Source organism: Alexandromys fortis, unplaced genomic scaffold, assembly GCF_014885135.2.
Source record: "Alexandromys fortis isolate MF-2015 unplaced genomic scaffold, M_Fortis_MF-2015_v1.1 scaffold_12, whole genome shotgun sequence".
In the NCBI taxonomy this organism is placed as follows: Eukaryota; Metazoa; Chordata; class Mammalia; order Rodentia; family Cricetidae; genus Alexandromys; species Alexandromys fortis.
In genome coordinates this window covers 20,605,941-20,626,426 of record NW_026067937.1, presented here as the reverse complement: position 1 = coordinate 20,626,426, position 20,486 = coordinate 20,605,941, and the positions used below count along the sequence as shown (strand labels likewise).

General features: G+C 46.9%; 1 protein-coding gene and 1 long non-coding RNA gene across 4 annotated transcripts in view; one reads left to right on the top strand and one right to left on the bottom strand.

Annotated features, from left to right (window-relative positions):
- Positions 1 to 20,469, bottom strand: part of LOC126504595 (uncharacterized) — a 67,948-nt gene extending 47,479 nt beyond the window's left edge. For all 3 annotated transcript variants that reach the window (XR_007592660.1, XR_007592658.1, XR_007592659.1), the window contains exons 1-2: positions 20,401 to 20,469; positions 16,124 to 16,277 (exon numbers count right to left, since the gene is read on the bottom strand). This is a non-coding gene — a long non-coding RNA (uncharacterized lncRNA). The remainder of the gene's footprint in view (positions 1 to 16,123; positions 16,278 to 20,400) is intronic.
- On the top strand, positions 5,528 to 5,934 carry LOC126504594 (cytochrome c oxidase subunit 7C, mitochondrial). The gene has a single exon (XM_050146993.1). The coding sequence runs from the start codon at positions 5,634 to 5,636 to the stop codon at positions 5,823 to 5,825; it is 192 nt and encodes a 63-aa protein (XP_050002950.1). The 5' UTR covers positions 5,528 to 5,633; the 3' UTR covers positions 5,826 to 5,934.
- Positions 20,470 to 20,486: the final 17 nt, after the last annotated feature.

Sequence of the window (20,486 nt, the reverse complement as noted above, 5' to 3'; positions counted from 1 at the left end):
ACGGGTCAGGAGGAGGCACGTGTCAGGAGGAGGCACGGGTCAGGAGGAGGCACGTGTCAGGAAGAGGCACATGAGGCACGTGTCAGGAGGAGGCACGTGAGGCACGTGTCAGGAGGAGGCACAAGTCAGGAGGAGGCACGTGAGGCACCTGTCAGGCCTTCTTACACACAGGATGACCAGCTCACCAGAACAGGGCACTTAAACTAAAACCAGAACAACTGAAAACCTGCCCACAAGGCCTTGTCGCTCCACTAAGAGACCTCGGGACTCAGAGAAGGAACCAGACGTGGAATGCATGGGATCCATGACCCATTCAAAGGTCAGGGCCAGCCGAGTGGAAGGGGGAGAGCAAAGCTTCCAGGCTTTCCCCTAACTACCACAGGCATCAGCCCAGAGCTCAGTCCCTGGGCACAGGGCCTAAGCCTCCTTAGAATAGCCCCCTCCACACACACACACACACACACACACACACTGGCACTAAGACCCCCTTCCATAGCTTGTCCCAGCTTGGCACAGACCTAAGTCTCCTTGGAACAGCCAGCCCTATGACTCCCAGCCCCCTGAAGTGTCCTGTCCTTCAGCTGCCCAGGTAGGTGCCCAAGGACGATGAGAAGACAGAAGTAGTTTGCCACAACTGTGCGGACGACTGTCACGGTTTTATTCTTGCTGATGTCCTTCAGCCTGCCTGGCAGATAGAAGGGTGGGTGGAGTGCTAAGGAACCTCGACTCTTTGGTTTTGAGTGACCAGAGACCAGGTGAAGTCACTGACACACCCAAAACTTGGGAAGCTCCTATCACCTCTGGGAGTTCAGTTTCCCTGCGACCCTAGCCCCTGCCAGAAGGCCCCTCATCTATGCAGGAAATAAATGCCACAGGGAAAACGAGGTGAGGCAATGTTAGGGTGCCTCAGGGATGCCCCCCACCTCCTACTTCCAGTATTATTAGGCACCATTTCCTGACTCATATATCTGGGATCATTGTGTTTGTCAGCAGGTTGTGACTTCAGCAACCCCAGGAGGCAAAGTAGGCTCCTTAAAAACAATGACTCAGGGAATTTCTTTCTTTTTTGTTTTTTGCTTTTCGAGACAGGGTTTCTCTGTGGTTTTGGAGCCTGTCCTGGAACTAGCTCTTGTAGACCAGGCTGTTCTCAAACCTACAGAGATCCTCCTGCCTCTGCCTCCCAAGTGCTGGGATTAAAGGCGTGCGCCACCACCGCCCGGCACTCAGGGAATTTCGATGGCTCACAGAAGGGGACAAGCATCCACCCCAGGCTGCTCTTCTGTTTGAACAATGCAGAGCCAGCCACTCAGGGAGAGGATGGAGCTCTTCTAGAGAGCAGCAGCTAGCTTGCGCCCTCTGCTGGTTGCTTCCCGGAGGATGGCTCCACAACGGCCATAGCTTCATTCTGCCCTCACGCAAGAGCACAGAAAAATGCAGAGGCAGTATCAGGGAAGGGGTTTGGGGGGGGGGGCAGCTCAAAGCCAGGCTCACAGAGGCAGTGCAGAATTCCAGCTGCAGGAGGTCTCAGCACCAGGCGGGGTGCCTGAGCTCCAAGTTCACTGAAGAGGCAAGCAATGAGGCTAGTCCTTGACCAAAGTAAGAATAGCAAAGCTATGTGTCTATAGGGAAGGCTGGTAAGGGGCTGGGAAAACAGCTTCTTAGCAAAGAATTGCTGAGCTCCAGGCTCCATGAGAGGCTTTCAAAAAATAAGATGCGGAAGAATAGAGATTGATACCTGAAGTTGACCCAGTCTGGCCTCCACACGCATGCTTACACATGTAACCATGTCTACACAACATATGTATATACACATACCACACACACATAAAGAAAAGACATTATTGTCAGAGATAATAATATTTAAGAAGCCAGTTGTGGTGGTGTATGCCTTACTTGGGAGGTGGAGGCAGGTCGTTTAGGAATTCAAAGTCAGCCTGGGCTATATAGAGTTTTCAAGGCTAACCTGGGCTACAGGAGAGGCCATCTCAAAAACAAAATAAAAGAATAATATTTGAGTCTCACAGTGTGCAATGTGGTACTTTTGTTGGCTTTCCTGCTCCTTGGAAGAGCCCTGAAGTAATATTTAGTTTGTCAGCTGTAGGAAACGAGGCCTTGACATGCTAAGGGACATGTATGTAGCAGCACAGCTGGGCAGCAGCAGGACAGGCAAGGAGAGCCAGCCAAAGACATGAGACAGGTTACATAATGTAGCAAGTGACAGAGCATCTTCTAAAGCATGACAAGGCTGCTCGGTGCCCATCTTTAACCCTGCTACCCTGGAAACCAAAACAAACAACCACGAAAACCAAATGGTTAAGGCCGCTGTGTCTGGCTTCACCACAGGACACCGACTGCTGCCCTCCTTAGTGGAACATCCATTCTAGCACCAGGACCACCTCACCCTGAGCCCAGCAGTCAGGAGCCCAGGCTGGGCAGTTCCCCTGCAAGTTGTCTTTCTGGTTTTGAAAGGAATGTGGCCTTCCCAAGGACAAGGAGGAAAGTTGGCAGCGGCACAGAGGCACCTGAACCCTACTCCAGGTCCTGAGACCCAGAGCTCATGTTTCTCCGCTCTATTCCTCCCCCCCCCCCCCCCCCCCCCCCCCCCCCCCCCCCCCCCCCCCCCCCCCCCCNCCCCCCCCCCCCCCCCCCGCAAGGAGTTCTGCCCCGCCTGTCTGGCCAGAGAGGCAGCAAGCCCGGGGTCAAATCCACCTTGACTGACTTCAGGAGGCTGGCTCTTCCCCAAGCACACAGGCTGCTCTGGAGCACGAAGGAGACAGACGTCACCAGCTGCACCAGCTGACCGCGGTGAGGGCAGTGCTACTCCTCCTGGGACCTTGTCTCCTTTCCACCCAGAGGGAGAGGCTAATGAACGGGGCTGCAGCAGAAGGCAACCGAGGCATATGAGTGTGAACCTTGAAACTAAACTCCTGGCAGGTACTGAAATGAAAAACCTACCTTCTGAGGAAGGACCCTGGCTCTGAAAGTGCCCAGCCGAATTCGAGGGCCAAACCAAGTTGGCACGAGCTAGAGCCCAGTGTGCCAGGGACATTCTGTTAACAAAGCACAAAGGGTAGAGGAGGAGCAGGCCGTCCCATCTCTGCACAGGCGAAGCCTGGCTGTGTTTACCCAGCGTGACAAAATGTGCTCTGTTGAAAGCTCCTTGGAGGCCCCACTGTCAAAGTCAAGTCCTCAGACCCTGGAATCAGATCCTTGGGCAAAGCTAGTGTCCCACAGCACCGCTGGAAGAAGTCTGACCCTGCAGTGAGACCCTGAAGTTCAGCTCATAAGTCAGATAGGGCCACATGTCCCTCATGGCTCACTTCTCAGGCTCTCGAGACCAGCAGGAAGGGAGCTGCTGAGGTCCCACTGAGACCGGTCATAGGATAGAATAACATCAAACTTCACGCTTCCAGAACCTCTGATTATGGAAGCCGCTCATCTGGGCAACTCTGCAACACTGGGCAGCTACTTCTGCACTCAGAGCCTCAGCCACAGTCTGCACCTCAATTTCCCCAACACTGGCACTTCCTGACACTCTCATCTCTGCTCAGTAGGATGGTTACAGAGTGGTGACCTACATCAACCTAGAAAATATCCCAACTAGGCTGAGGCAAAAAGATCATTTTGAGTTCAAGACAAACTAGGCTACAGAGTAAGTAAGGCTTTGTTGAAACAAAAAGAGAAAAGAGAAGGAAAAAAGGAAGAAGGGAGTCAGGAAGAAAGAGAGGAAGGAAGGAGAATGGGGTGGGAGGAGGCTAAGAAAGTAACTCGGTGGTAAAACACTTGCCTAGCATGCACAAGGTCCTGGGTCCAAATCCAGCACTGGAAGGAAGGGAAGAAGGAGGGAAGGAAGGAAGAGAGGAAGGAAGGAAGGAAGGAAGGAAGGAAGGAAGGAAGGAAGGAAGGAAGGAAGGAAGGAAGGAAGGGAGGAGGGTGTACTTGCATTGTTCTATTATTAAATAAAACTCAGGAGACAGATATTGGAGTAAAAATCTGATTGATCAAAGAAGTAGCAGAGAAATGATCAGTGACCTCCCCTCTCTCTCCTTCACCAATCCAAAAGGGCTGCAAATCCTTCTAAGCTTATCCCTTCTGCTTCCTATGTCTCTCTATATGTATCCTGGGTCCTCTAAAACCTCCATGGCTAATTCTGGTCAGCCAGTCACTAACTCTGCCCCTGACTCAACGTAAAACTTTAATGGCAGTGGTCTCAGAGTGTCAGTGCAAACAAATATCCCATAACATTTTCTTTTTTTTTTTGTCTAAATAAAAAGGAAAGATTTTAACTCTAACACAGTAAAACTGTATAGAACAATTGTCAGGTAAGAATTACACTTACAATGTCTAGTCTATTTGTATTTGACATCTTTGGAGAAAATACTCTATTATCTGTCCTATCTTGGTGAGTCCAAAGTTTTGTACTTAATTTACTTTCTATAATAACTTGTATTATCAACCTAGAAATAGCTTTTTAAAACCTTAAAACATTTTCTTAGATAAACAACTTAAGTTTTTATGTCTCTCAACTTTACATATGTACATCTCTTTTGTGAGTTTCTTTTCTAAATTTGGTAACAAGGAAAACTATAACTATCTAGTCCTCAACACCATCAGAGACCCAGGAAGGATATAATATTAGCTCAGTAAGCAGGAAGCACAGAGCAAATAACTTCCAAAGTCAATAAAAGCAACAAAGACATCTGGCTGCCTGGATAGTCACCCATGTTGGGGCATCCAGCTTTGGCCTACAGGCCTAGATTGTCTGATAGACTTTTTTGTGAAGCAGGAATTTTTGAAGGACTGTCTTACCTGCAAAGTTTGGCAGTCACTACCTTATGTTGTGTTCTGCTTGCCCAATTTGGATAACATAACATCATCAGTCAAGGCAAGGGCAGTTTCTTGCCCAGTAGCTAACTTTGCCACAATGAAAGTAAACTCCATATGGAGGTTTTTTGGTACCAATTATTCTTTTTTGAAGTAAATTGGTACTGTCTGGAACAAACATATCTGTCATGAAAAGCCTTATGTTATTAAATTTTTTTTTTGTTGTTTTTCAAGACAGGGTTTCTCTGTGTAAAAGCTCTGGTTGTCCTGAAACTAGTTCTTATAGACCAGGCTGGTCTCAAACTCACAAAGATCTGCCTGTCTCTGCTTCCTGAGTGCTAAGATTAAAGGTATGTACCACCACTGACCAGCGGTTATTAAAGTATCTTAAATTCCATATTGTGTAGGTCTCTGAAATGTTTGAAGACCGTATGTCTATCTAAAACATATCTGTTTGACCTTGAAAACATACCTGGTCACAAACAAAATTGGTCACAAATTTGATTGTTAGATGACTAACTACTAACCTGTATTTTTTTAAACTATTTCCTAAATAGTTTGTAATAATAACTTCCAAGGACTACAAATTTACATTACATTGTTAAATTAGCTGCATACATGCAATTCCTTAAACAAGAGGAGAACCATATATATAGTATAACAAAAATAAACTTAAATTTGTGTCAATATACAAAAATCCTTATCAATATAAAATATTTAAGAAGGTCGTCAAGGAAGAGGATTGTGGTGGTGCGGCCATTATCTCCGCCGTCCACCCCTGCGCCCCTCGCTGAGCTTCCCGCCGCACCATGTTGGGCCAAAGTGTCCGGAGGTTCACCACCTCCGTGGTCCGTCGCAGCCACTACGAGGAGGGCCCGGGAAAGAATTTGCCATTTTCGGTGGAAAACAAATGGCGGTTACTGGCGATGATGACTGTGTACTTTGGATCTGGATTCGCTGCTCCCTTCTTCATAGTGAGGCACCAGCTTCTTAAGAAATGAGAATATTTAATTCAACCCTTTAACAGAATGAAGATTGTTTTAAGAGATTGATCTGAAAACTGGATTAAACTCTTGAACTCTTATTACTAAATAAAATTGTAAATAAATATGTAACGTAAAAAAAATATAAAATATTTAAGACTAGTAGTTGCTTCATTAGTTTAAAAGTAGATTCAATCATCTACCCTTTTATTCTCTCACTCCTGTAGCCCCCCTTTTTTTTCCAGAACAAGATCCCTGAATCTAGTCTCCTTTGTTTAGTTTCTTCCCTGACCATGACCAATAACAGCATGTAACCACACCCTCTAAATGATGCTAAGCATCCATAACCCTCTGACTGGCCAAAAATCACCCACCCTACCTCTTGGGAATATGGGCATTGCATTCTTAAAATTACTTCCTGTTGTCTGGGGGTGATGGCACCTTTAGGAGACCTTGAGAAAATTAAGATAATGGTCAAGTCCTGGGAGAACTAGCTGGTGTCTAGGCTCGGTGTGATGGGAAAGTGCAGGGCTTGTTTGAAGTCCTGGCTGGAGTAGTTATGAGGTTGGACCCTCTTAGTTAGCAGCTTTGAAGTTGTCCTGAGCAGTTGATTTGTGGGTGGTGGTTGTCAGCTTTAATGGCATTATTGCGGTCAGGTGGATTTGTTGTTGCAGGTCCCCATCATCTTGGAGACCTCAAAGGTCACTGCCAGGAACGGTCATAGTTCACTGCAGAAAATGTAAACATTCTGAGTGTCATATGCAGCAGATCTCGGAGAGTTTAAAGGGCCATAATCTATTAAATACATCCAGGGTACATAAGCTTAATTCCTAGTTACCTGCTTTAGACTCAAACACAAAATCACATACAGGAAGCTAGATGAAGCCTAGTTCTAGAATTAGCTAGTACTCTATATGACCATTAATATCATGACAGAAAGTTTAAATATGTATGATAAATCTTACAAATTTTGAGATAATATTTATACCTTAAGAAACGTTTTAAAGAGTCAAAATAAAACCAAAGGATTATGAGCTTAGTGTCAACAGAATAATCCCTTAATTTTGGTTTTTCTTCTGTCCCATATCAGGTGGCACTCCTGATATGAGACAGATTTTGGTGGTGAAGGTGGAGGGCGGAGGCTGTGGTGGGGTGGGGGTGGTGAAGGTGGGGGGGCGGTGGTGCTGACAGTGGTAACAGCGGTGGTGGTGATGCTGGAGGAGGAGCAACACATTGCAAATGGCCCGGCACCCTACAGTTGTAACCCCAAAATGGATAAAATAAAATAATAATAGAACAAAAAAATATCTGGGGGGTAGTATAAAATACATAGGCTTTTCTAGGATTCTAAAAACGCCACAGATCTTAGAAGTTCAAAGATTGACTCTGTGGCAGGCCCAACACCAGAATGGCACAGCTAGCCCATCATAGTCAAGTTCCTAAAAACGCAAGAATACAGAGAGAAATCTTAAAGGCGACCTGGAATAAAACAGCTTGTGTGGGGCTCAAAGTTGGTGTAACTGCATTTGGCTTCCCAACAGAAACCAGACACCAGCAGGCAGCCTGGGAAGAAAAACCTGCTGACCCAGAATCCTCTGCCAAGAAATAACATCTGACAAAGCAGAGAGCAAAATAAGGTTTTCAAACAAGCAAGGGCTAAGCCTCGTGATGCTGGTGTCCTCATTCTACAGAATGCCCGACGGATGTCTTCGGGAAGGAGGGACATACCGAAGAAGGCAGGACGGTGGGCAGCTGTGGGAACATGCGGGTGGGTGTTTTAAAATCTCGTGCCTCAGGTGTGATTCTTTAAAAGCGGGGATGAATCGCCTGTCCGCTTGGGATCACCGAAAGCGTTTTAAACTGTAAGCTGTGCTGCCCCTGTGGCAGAAGTGAGTAACTGCAGCACAGACTCTGGCCCTCAGCATCTGGAATCTTACAGAACTCATGCCCCTGCAGGTCTAAATCAAACTGTGGCGCTAACAGGATGTTGGGCATTTATTCTGCTGGCCTAAAATCCTGCCTCCAGCGCCCAAGGACCGAGACCACAGGTGCGCACCTTCACACCTAGTTTGCTTGGGATCGAACCCACAGCTCTGCACATGCTAGACAAGCACCATACCCATCGAGACAGCCACAGCGCAGACAGAAAGATTCTATTTCAGATCATGCTTCTGCTGTACAGTTTAGGATACATTTACTTAAAACAAAAGCTACCTGTATTAGCGGAGTTCCAGGGCTTTCTCTTATCTGTTTAAATAAAACAAGCAGGCCCAGCGAAATGGCCCAGACGCTCCGTGTCTGTCTCTCCGTGTCTGTCTATTTCTGTCCCTAGCCCTTTCTCTGTTCTCTCCGCCATCTTCTATGTCACAAAGAAGCTTTAGCAACACATGTCTCCATGTCTCTCACAGCTCCAGAGGCTAAAAAATCCGCAATGAATGTGAAGGCCTGACTGGCGTCTTCCAAAGCCAAGGACCATCTGACCCAGGCCCCTCTTCAAACATTTTAGCTTATAGGTGCATCACTCCAAGCTCTGACCTGCCATCGTGGTATTCCTGCTCTATGTATGCCTCTATGTCTCTCCTCTCCCCTCCCCCAAGACAGCATTTCTCTGTGTAGCCCTGGCTGTCCTGGAACTCTCCATGTAGACCAGGCTGGCCTTGAACTCAGAGACGCTCCTGCCTTTGTCTCCCGAGTGTTGGGATTAAAGGGGTGCATCATCACCACCTGGCATTTCTCCTCTTCTTAAGACACAAAGAACATTAGGTTAAGGGGCCACCCCGAGGTCTACACCTTCCTTCTTTTCATAGTGTGTGTGTGTTCGCACGTGCACACATATGGTGGAAGTTAGAGGATAATTTGCAGAAGGCTGTTAGGTCCTTCCACCAATTAGGTCCCAGGGATTGAACTTAAATGGTCAGGTTTGCCAAGCTCTATTACCCAATAGGGAAGAGCCATCTCAACAGTCCATACCTTTTCCTCCTGTTCTTTGTGACACGTATGAGTGCTTTGCCTATATGTATGTATATATATACACCATATGCATGCTCGGTGGCAGCGGGAGCCAAAAGCCATTGTCAGAGCCCCTGGAGCTGGAGTTACAGGTTACAGATGGTTGTTGGCTGCCACAAAGAAACCTGGGTCCTCATCCAGAACAGTAAATGTTCTTTTTTTTTTAAAGATTTATTTATTATGTATGCAACATTCTACCTCCATGTATGTCCACACGCCAGAGGGTGCCAGATCTCATTACAGATGGTTATGAGCCACCATGTGGTTGCTGGGAATTGAACTCAGAACCTCTGGAAGAGCAGCCGGTGCTCTTAGCCACTGAGCCATCTCTCCAGCCCGACAGTAAATGTTCTTAACTGCTGAACCATCGCTTTAGCCCACGGCTTCTTTTTCAAAATGGCATCTGCAAAGAAGCTTTTTCCAAATAAAGTTACATCTTTGAGGTACACAATTCAACCCACATCGCTTTTATAAACTGCACCCTCCATCATTAGACAAGACACAGTGCCTTCATGGATGGCCACCCTTTCTGGGCCACCAGGCTGAGTCCGCTAGGAGCTAGACTCCAGCCACCAGGGGGCACCGCAGGACCAAAAAATGATGTACGACACTGGATGAGATTGGACCTCAACTGAATTTCTGAAGGGAAGGTCTCCACGTTTGATAAGACCAAGAGATGGAGGATGCCCTAGCTTCTCAGTCACAGATGCTAAGCCACTTTAGAACTCACTGCCACGGGAGACAGGCTGACTCCAGGCCTCTCCAGAATCTGAGGGTTGGTAATGGAGGGGCTGGAGCTCCCCAGCGCTCAGTGGGATGATGTGTCCATCTGGAAACAGGTTAGAGCAGACAGCCAGTCTGAAACTGGGGATCCAGCCTCCTAGGGGAGGGCACTTTCATGGTAAGCAAGCCTTCAGGAAGGACACTGAGGTGGCCACTTCCCTGCCAGTCCCATCATTGGCCCCTCCAACTTTAATCCGACTGTACTGTGCAGCAGGCTTCATGGAGCCTCCTAAAACTTCTACAGACCAATTTCCAGTTGTTGTATGCTCAGTGGTAAGCTACAGTCCCCCCTTTCCTAGGGGAAATTATAACATTCTCTCAGTCCTCTCTCTAGGGGTAGGGAGAAACACACACATGGTTGGGAGTGGCACTCAGACAGGCCACTCGACTACTTCAGTGGTCATCTCTGTCTTGAGATTCAATGTTTGGCTGGCCTGAAACAAGCCCGGGCTCCTGGGCTGAGCCTTAATCATGGTTCACTCTATGACTCCCTTTCCATTTGGTTAGGGCAGTGACAGCGCTCTCTAGCTCTGGTTCATTTCTTCCACAAATGTTTGCTTGGGACCAAAAAATGTGCCCGGGTCTGGGGAAAGCTCCAGAGAAGTCAAACATGGGAACAGACGCTAGTCTCTGACCTCAGAGCTTGTATCTAGGGTCAGAGGCTACAAACTCGGGTTGGACAGAACTCCTGGAGCAGTGAGTAAAGGGGGGGGGGGATGTGTACCAGTATGGAAATCGCCTCTCTCAGTGGTGGAGGGGTATGTCAAGGACTGCTCCCCAGCCAAAACCCTCTCTGGGAACCGCGAGAATGCAGAAGGGTCCATTCTGGAAAATGGCACCGCTATTGTCCTGTGATTCAGATCTGCAGAGCAGAGCAGGGAGGGGAAGGGCTGCTGAACTGTGCCCCTCAGTTCAGCCTGCAGCACCTTCGCACAGAACTGAAACTATGATACAAGCCCTCATCCATATGACTGACATCTTCAGGAAAAAGGGATGTTAGGAGCTGGGGAGATAGTCCAGTCAGTTAAACGCTTATCTTGCAAGCATGAGAACCCGAGTTCAATCCCCAGAACCCGTATGGAGAGGATAGGCATGGTGGCCCACGCGTGTGATCCAGCACTGGGAAGGCAGAGATGAGCTGATCCCTGGGCTCACTGGCCAGTCAATATAACTTACTTGGCAAGTTCAAGACCAGCAAGAGACCCTGTCTCCAAAAGCAACAAAACCCGAAGATAGACAGCATTCTGAGGAGCAAAGGCCAGGTGGAGCAAAGTCCATGCTGGCAAGATGGGTCAGAAGGTAAAAACGGTTGCCACTAAATATGACAACATGAGTTCCGTCTTCAGGACCCACATGGCAGAAGGAGGAAACTGGCTTCCTGAGGGTTGTATCATAGCGTGTGTGTACCACACAGATACATACACACTCATGCATATATAAATAAATATAACCTAAAACAAAGCAGCCAGGCATGATAGGGCACGCCTTTAACAGTCAGCACACAGAGGCAGGTAGATCTCTCTGAGTTCCTGCTGCCGGACAATAGTCTTGTACCCTGTCACTTATATTGTATTGTTTTAATAAAATGCTGATTGGCCAGTAGCCAGGCAGGAAGTATAGGTGGGGTGACGAGAGCAGAAGAACTCTGGGAGAGGAGTCAGTCTGCAGTAGTCTCAGAGGAAGCAAGATGAGAATGCCTCACTGATAAAAGGGACTTAGCCACATGACTGACACAGACAAGAATTAATGGCTAGCATAAGATGTAAGAATTAATTAATAAGAAGCCTGAGCTACTAGGCCAACCAGTTTATGATTAATGTAGACCTCAGTGTGTTTCTTTGGAACTGAACAGCTTTGGGTCCATGAGGGACAGAAACCTCTGTCAACAAGTTCCAGGCTAGCCAAGGCTATATAGAGAGACTCTATCTCTAACACACAACAAGTAGTCCTTGAGGTATGACAACCAAAGTTGTCTCTGTCCCACCCATGAGAGCCCACACACAAGTGCATCTGAGCACACAGAACACACACACTCACAAGGGGACACTGAGTCACCTGCACACGGGAGGAAGGTCACATGAGGATGGGGGCAGTTTGGAGCCGTGTGTAGAGCATCTCACACAGCAGCAATGCCTCAGAAGCCAGGAGAGGGCAGAGCTCTGTCAGTACCTGAAGAAACTGGCTGTGACATCTGACCTCAGAGGGTGTCCCAGCCTCCAGATGGTGACAACATGGCTGCTGTACAAGCCTCTGAAGCCATGACACTTTGGGAAGGCAGAACACACCAACACTGAAGAGCAGCATGGTATTTCACAGTGTGTACGTCAGCTGGCAGCTGGTCCACACAGGTTCAGCAAAGGAGGAAAAAGCTGAATGACTCTGACCTGGATCTCTAGGTTAACATCCCCATGTCTGACGGTCACTGACAAATTCCCTGACATGTCAAGTGGGGGAATGCTGGTCATGATGAAGAGAAAAGTCAGCCACTAGAAATGACCTCAGAATCACTTCCATGACAAAACTCAGTTGAAAGCAAGGCTAAAATCATTATTGGAACTATGGTGGCCTGGGGACATGGCTCAGCCAGCAAAGTTCTTGCTTTGCTCCCCAGAACCCGTATTAAACAAGCAAACAAACAAACCCAGGCTTGCTGCTACATGCTTGTAAGTCTAATGCTGGGGAGAAGACAGGCTGATCTCTGTGGGGCTCACTGGCCCGTGGTCTAGCTTAACGGGCAAGCTGCAGACCAGGTTGCCCTAAACTCCTAAGGAATAAAAGCTGAGATTTCTCTCCGGCTTCCACAAGCACATAAACAGAATTACATGCATGCACACAAACACACACACATGTGCAAACACACACACAAATATATAGAGACACAATATAAAGCAGACTGTGCAATTGAGAAGCTGGAGGAGAGACAGGAACTTAGTGCAGCCACAGAGTTCACAGTCTCTCTCCACATGAATGAGAGATGCAAGGGCAGAGCCTGGGGGTGAGGCAGGCAATGAGACACCGCTGAAAGATTTCTGAATTGAAAGACACAGAAACAGGAACCATACAAGATGAAACAGCGAAAGGATTCAGCAGAAACACAAATTCAGGCATCCTAACAAACTGCAAAGGATGGGGGCTGGGGCAGGGGTGAAAACCTCTGAAAAGACAACGGTTGGAAAAAAATTCCAAGTCGGATAAAAATGATAAACTTGCAGAACAAAGAAACCTAATAAAACCCAAGAACAAGAACCGTGAGGAGACACACTCAATAGCGTATCAAGATCAAATTGCTTAAAACCGGAGAAAAAGCTGAGATCATTAAAAGCTGAGACAAGTGACGCATTCCACATAAGAAACGAAGATAAGAGCAGCGCACAGTCACCGGAAACACACTTGACCAACAGCGGGACTATGGGAAACCGTCCGCCTCTAAGTGAGTTGGCACTTCAGGGGCAGGCTGAGAAAAACACCTTCAAAGTGCCCTTTATTTAGTTTTGGCTAAACCCGTGTGCAAGCTGAGCATGCCCAGAGGCACTCCTGTCCACCGTTTTCACCTTTCGAACACACATTCCCTACCCCAAAATGTGCCTGACACCTTCCAGTGATCACTTTCAGCTGAGCTTAGTCAAGAATACACGGCTTAGGGCCACGTGTGATGCTGAAGGAATTCTCTGCTAGTATGTTAGCTTCCAGGTCTGTCACCGGAGTCCTCTGTGCAGAAGGAACTGGTACCAGGCAACATAACCCCAAAGTGGGACTTAATTAATAAACACAATGTGCTCTTTTTCTTTTATTCCCCCATTTACTTGTTATAAGTATGGACACACCTGCTATTCAGAAGACACCTTGGAAAATAAAAAGAAGACACCTTGGGGAAGTCAGTTCTCTCCTTCCACCATGGGCTCGGGGATCAAAAAGTGCCTTTACCCACTGAACATCCCTGCTGCCCATAAAACTATTTAAAAGAATTGTCTAAACCTAGTGTGGTGGTGAATGCCTACAATCCCAGGATTTGGGAGGTGATGAAATCCTGAGGATCAAGAGTTCAAGGTCAAGCTGTGTGCCTTTAATACCAGCACTCAGGAGGCAGGCAGGCAGACCTCTGGGAGTTTGAGGTCAGCCTGGTCTACTAAGTTAAGTTCCAGAACAGTCAGGACTGTTAGACAGAGAAACCCTGACTCAAACAAACAAAGACAGTTCAAGATCATCCTCAGCTATAGAGCAAGTTTGAGGCCAGGCTGGACTATATGAGTCTGTTCATTCAACATATTGAATAGTGCTTGGCCACTGAAAGAAAACAGGCTAGGGAGGTGGCTCAAATGGCAGAGGCTTACCTAGCATGCACAGAGCCCTGAGTCAGCACAACTGACAAGCTCACCAAAGCAACTGAATCCTGCTTACTTAGGGCCAGAAGGCGACCTTTGGGTTTAACCTATCAGCGCCCCTCTTTTATCCCTACACCCAAACAATGAGCCTCCTCAGCCACCTTATCATTCAGTCACCAGAGAAAATTCTTTAAGCAAACAGGTGAACACTGATGGGTTTTTACTTAACTCATTTTTACTTAATCTTTAACTGTTAACTAATTTTTAAACTTTGCTTATCTTTTAACCTAGTTGTATATAATGTCTTTTGAGCAATACAGCCCTAAGAACCACAAGTTCACATAGGTAGATATTAAGCCTCTCTGAGGTTTTTTACAGCAATCATACTTGAAGCTAAAGCATACACAATATCTTTCTCTACTTAATAAACTCTGTCTATCTATCTATCTATCTATCTATCTATCTATCTATCTCTATCTATCTATCTCTATCTATCTATCTATCTATCTATCTATCTATCTATCTATCTATCTCCTTTCCTTTCTTTCTTTGAGGTAAGATCTCATGTAGCCAAAGCTGGCCTCCACTCTACAATGCAGCAAAGACTTTGAACTTCTGATCCCCCTGCTTCACCTAAGTGCTGGAATTATTGGACCTAGTAGAACGACTGCCAGGTCTGCAATTCCTTAGTTGGGATATAAATGTTGTAAGTGTATTTTCATACACACACAGAGAGGCAGGGACTGGCTGCTTAAAGCAGACACAGCACATAGCCAGAGCCATGACATCCGGATCATGGGTGCTGGCAGAAGCGAGTGGCAATTGTCATAAAGTTCTATATTCCACAGGAAGTGTGTGTGACGCCACTGGAGGCGGACTGGGATGATACAGAGACCGATGCTAGAGTCCCTACAGCCACCACTCAGTGAACCTTACAAGACATTATTCTAGAGAAGCAACAAAAGAAACCACCCAGATCACAGGACACAAATGTATAGGCTGAGCCCGATAAAGCTGGGGCACCTGCAGCAACAAGCACAGATTTACAGAAATGCAGAATGACCAAAGTGTTAATTCATGGTGTCCATTGTGCTTCAACAAAGTTGCTTCAAGTAAATGAAGAATGAATCACTGAGAGCTGGGAACTCTGGTGTGGTAGGAACAGCTTCCCATGTGACCTCTCAGTCCCTTGGGGACTTGATATCTCACTTCTTATCTGTCCTCTTTAGAATTAGCTACAGTCTATGATTTCCCTGGCCCATTAGTTCCCAGGGACATTGTCTTTGGCTGATACAATGTCTCATTTCCTGCCCTCACCGGAGTGATTTGGAGATGTGTTCAGATGCACCCATTCAGCTTGAGGCTACCAAAGCCACAGCGAACCCCATCATCCAGCCCAGAAGTGCCAAGATGGACTGAGCAGGGCCTGAACGTCACTGTGTTAAGCACCAATGCATTAGGATGACCCTGTTCCAGCAGCTAACTCACCCCACCCAGGCAAATAGTCCCTGAAAGCAGATGTGTGTGTCGCAAAGGTTTGGTGTTTTATTTTGTTTTTAGTGTTGGAAGGTTATCCCCCAAAGTATCTTCCTGCTTCATGGCATTCATTGCTTCATTCCTTCATGGGATCATTTTCACCCACCTGGGTGTAACTAAATTCACACGTTCAAGCTTCCACATGTAACTGCACAGCCTGGCTCCTCCTCGAGGTAACACCCAGACATTTCTGAGTCCCAGCTGTTGGAAGCGATTGGCCCATATTCCTCAGCTCCAGCTCTGGAGGGCCATTTGCTATGCAGGGTTTCCACCAAGCCTGGCCCCAAGGACCCATGTCACCAAGTCCTAAGCCCCATACTATCGTCAACAATATCCGGTCCTGTCACACCATCTGATAGAGTCCAGAAGCAGAAACAAAATGCTAGTTTTGTGGAGGACACACCGACCTGGGAAGGGGTGGGATTCTGGTCTCCTTGAGACAACCCTTTCCCCTCCTCCTTCACCTAGATAGACTCACCCCTCACCCCCAACTCCCACCCCCCACCTGGACCTGCTTGTAGTCTGCCAAAAAACTCCTCTGAGGAGAAAGGGGGTGACTAAAGAGAAATGCAAGTTAATACGTTGGCAAAACCTCAGACACGAAGAACATGGGGAGAGGTCTGCCTCCTCCTGGACCCCAACTGCTGAGATGCAAAGACCACTCACCCCGCATCTCAAGAATCCTGGTTCGGCCAAAGCTGCACCGTGCTTCTTGTTCTAGTTCTCACGCTGACTTCGCTGGGGTGACAGAAGGGTCTCTCTGCGTTCTGTCTTATTTTCCCCCAAACAGTATCTTTTCCAAGGGTCTTTCGGCCTTCACCTTTCACAAAACAGACAGACAGACAGACAGACAGACAGAGAGATTTTACAAAACATATATATATATATATATATATACATATATATTTATATATGAAAAGACGCTTTAAAAAAAAACTAGTCAAGTTCAGCCATGAGAAGAGGGGAAAGTGCAGGAGTTCAACCTGCAACCGACTGTTAACAGTTGAGAGATAACTCACAACCTTTTGACCAACCAAAAGCATACTTTTCTTTTCTCTACGACCCAGGGAAAGTTTCTCAGATTTCTCAGTCTCTGCCAACACACAAATTAGCACCATACCCAGTGACTTCCTTCTGGCCAGAGGCAGTGTGTGACAGGAAGGACATTTAGATCTGAAGGAGGAGGCTGATCTCGGTAACACTGACCTCTTCCTGGTCTGGGAACCCCAGTTCTTCTGACTGCTTTAATCAGAAGCAGTTGGCTTTGCTCAGAGCCTAAGCTGGCAGAGCAGCAGAAGGCCAAGCAGTAGGGCACATGTCTCTATCCCAGCACTTGATGCAAGGATGATGCCAGTTCCATGCAGGTACATAGTCAGTTTGCCGGCCTCAGCTACAGAGTGAGACTTTGTATCAAAAATAAAACCAACAACAACAAAGAGAAAGCAAGGAAGGAAGTACCTGAGTTCTGGAAGAACTAGATACAAAATAATTCTAGGAAATTACAGCTTCCAAGGTACTTTAGCAGAGAGGTCGGCTGGCTGAACCACAGATGGAAGGATACTCATTTGCTATTAGAATCAGCAACAAGGAGCAAGAGACAGACAGCTGTATGCAGATGCCTGCAGCTGCAGGAGTTCTTTCAAAAATCTCTAATCAGGGGAAGCTGGGTTTTTTTTTTTTTTTGTTTGTTTGTTTTTTTTGTTTGTTTTCGTTTTTAAGACAGGGTCTGTCTACCTAGCCTCGGCTGCCCTGGCACTCACTACTTAGATCTAGCTGGTCTTGAACTCATGGAATCCACCTGCCTCTCCTCTCAGGCACTGGGATTAGGGTGTGCACCACCATACCCAGTCGAAGCTAGGATTCTTGACTGCACAACAGAAAATAATTTCAGAACAAGTCAGTATGAAGTAAAGCTGCAGTTTATTAAGTAAAAGGGGAAGGGGAGCTGGAGAGATGGCTGGGAGGTCGAGAGTACCTGCTGCTCTTGCAGAGGACCTGGGTCTGGTTCCCAGCACACACATCAGTAACTCCATTTCTAGGGGATCTGATACTCTCTTCTGCCCTTCAAGGGCACTCGCATGTGTGTGATGCACACATATATATTCACGCCCACACATGTACACATAAAATTTTAAAATAATAAATTTTGAAAAGGCTTGTTTAATTTTCTCTTACATGTATAGGTATTTGAGTGCACATGTGTCTGTGAACCATGAACATATCATACCCATGGAGACCAGAAGTGGCCACTGGGTTCTCCTGGGACTGGAGTTACCCAAAGTTGCTGTCAAGCGGGTTCTGGGAATTGAATGTGGGTTCTCTGGAGAAGTGGCCACTGATTTTTTTTTTTCCTTCCTGAGACAGGGTTTCTCTGTGTAGCCCTAGCTGTCCTGGACTCACTCTATAGACCAGTCTGGCCTTGAACTCAGAGATCTACCTCCCAAGTGCTGGGATTAAAGGCCTGTGCCACCACCGCTGGTTACAGTCAGTGGTCTCAATAGCTGAGCTACTGCTCCAGCTCCCTTAAGATTAGTAAAGATTTAATCACAGAAATTAAAAGAGAGAGAGAAAGAAAAAGGAAAGGACATGGGTGAGGGGCATTCTCAAAAGAGAGAGTGCTGGCTGAAGATGGGGCTCAGTTGGCCAAGTGCTTACTAAGCACATACGAGACCTAAACTCGATCCCCGGAGCTGCATAAGCTAGGCGTGGTGGTGCAAAGCTCCGACCTCAGCACTCAGAAGGCAGAGGTAGGAAAATCAGAAGTTCAACGTTACCTCCAGCTATATAGCAAGCTGAGACCAGCCTTAGTTACATGAGACCCTGTCTCAAAATCTAAAAGAGAGAGAGAGAGAGAGAGAGAGAGAGAGAGAGAGAGAGAGAGGAACAGCAAGTGTCTTAACCTTACCATATATATGATTTTGGTTTTTGTTTTAATTCTTTTATACATTTATTTATTGAGTATGTCCCTGCACACATGTGTGCTTACTCTTTATTTTGTGTGTGCATGACTGAGCATTGGGGTCAGAGGACAAACCTTCTGTCATGCAGATTTCAGGTCTTCAGGCTTGGTGACAAGCACCTTGACTCACTAGGCCGTCCTGCCAGCCCTGGGTTTTTTGTTTTGTTTTGGTTTGGTTTTGTGTATGTGTGTGTACACGTACACATGTATGTCTGTGCACATATATGCAGAGGCCAGATGCTGATGTTGAGTGTCTTTCTCTATCACTCCCTTCTTTTTTGAGACAGAGCTTCTTTCTAAATCTGGAGGTTCCCGATTTAGCAAGAATGGCTGAGCATCAGACCCCGTGGGTCTCTCTCACTGACTCCCAGGATTAGGATTACATGTGCACACCACTGTGCCTAGCTTGCAACACTGGTGCTCAGAATCTCCGCTAAGGTCCCAACGCCTTGCATGGCAAGCACTCTACCAATGACTCATCTCCCCCACCCTTGCTTTTGTTTGAGTCAGGATCTATCTAAGTCGGGGTTTTCTGTCACCGTGATAAAAACACCACGACAAAAAGCAACTTGAGGAGGAAATGTTTGTTTCAGATTATACATCCACATCAAAGTCTGTCATCGAAGAAAGTTAAGGCAAAACCTGGAAGCAGGAACTGGAGCAGAGGCCATGAAGGAGCACTGCCTACTGGCTCGTTCCTCATGGCTAGCTCACCCTGCTTTCTTTTATAACTCAGGCTACCTGCCCGGTGCTGGCACCATAATAGTATGGGCCACTAATCAAGAAAATGACCACACACACACCCCAAAAGAAAGATGTCACATCAGCTTGGCTACAGGCCAGTCTTATGAAAGAATTTTCTTAATCCTAGTGCCTTCTTCTCAGATATTAGCATGTGTCAAGTTGACAAAAACAACCAACCAGGACAGGGTCTCACATAGCTCAAGTTTGCCTCAAACTTACTATGTAGCTAAGACTGGCTGGCTTGAACTTTCAGTCCTCCTTCCTCCATTTCCCTGAGGGATGGGGCTATAAACATGCCACCACACTGGCAATTTTGATGTCTTCCCTTTCTTTTTAAAAAATGAGATTAAGAGTCGTTTCTGAGGTACATGTCATAAAATTAGAGGCCAAGATAAAAACAGGTCAACAAGGCCAAAAAAATTCTTTACTATATTAAATCACAAAGACTAAGGCAAATTTTTGTTTGTTTGTTTGCTTGCTTGTTTATGAGACAGTGTCTCACAAAGCAGCTTTGGCCTGCCTAGAACTCACTATGTAGACCAAACTGCACTCAAATCCCGAGATCTGTTGATTCTGCCTCCAGAGTTCTGGAATTAAAGGCCTGTGTCACCATGCTCCACTGAGATGAGTGTTTTGAATGTAATCTGTTTGTCAGTTCCTCAGAAATAGTCAGATTTACAGCTGGGAAAGAAACTAAGCTAAGCTCAAAGGTCACATACTGGGGCCGGAAGCACAGCTCATCGCTATTTTAACATTCGTATATGAAATATCTCTATATTTAAAATTTTTGTAAGCAATAGTTTTGTTATTTTAAAAACCTGTTTACTTGTTTCTTTTTGAGCTGTGTCTCTTTTATCTTTGTTTTCCCTCCTTGCTGTGTAGCCCAGGTAGGCTTCCAACTCAAAAATATCCTCTTGAATGCTGAGATTACGGTGCCAGGCAATTTCAACTGCAAATTGTGCGTTGGGTAAGAGTTTGGCTTTCTGCTAATGAACCCTCTTCCCTTCAAAAAAAAAAAAAAAAGCCCCCACCGCCCCCCCACCGTCCCCACCCCACTCCACCGGCGGCGGCCTCCTGTCCACCATAGCCTGGTAGGTCACACTTAAGGATGGCAGAGTCTGTTGCAATGACAGCTGGGCGGGCCTACCGGGTGCAGGCACCCCTCCCGAGCCCTGCCCCTCCTTCCTTCCTGGTCCCCCTTCTTCATCCTCCTTCACCTCCTCCCCCTAGTTCTCCTCACCAGTTCTCTCGCTCTCCCTCCTCGCGTTCCCCAGCCCGGCTCCTCCTTTCTCCTGCGACCCCGCCCCCAGGCCCCCCACCCCGCGC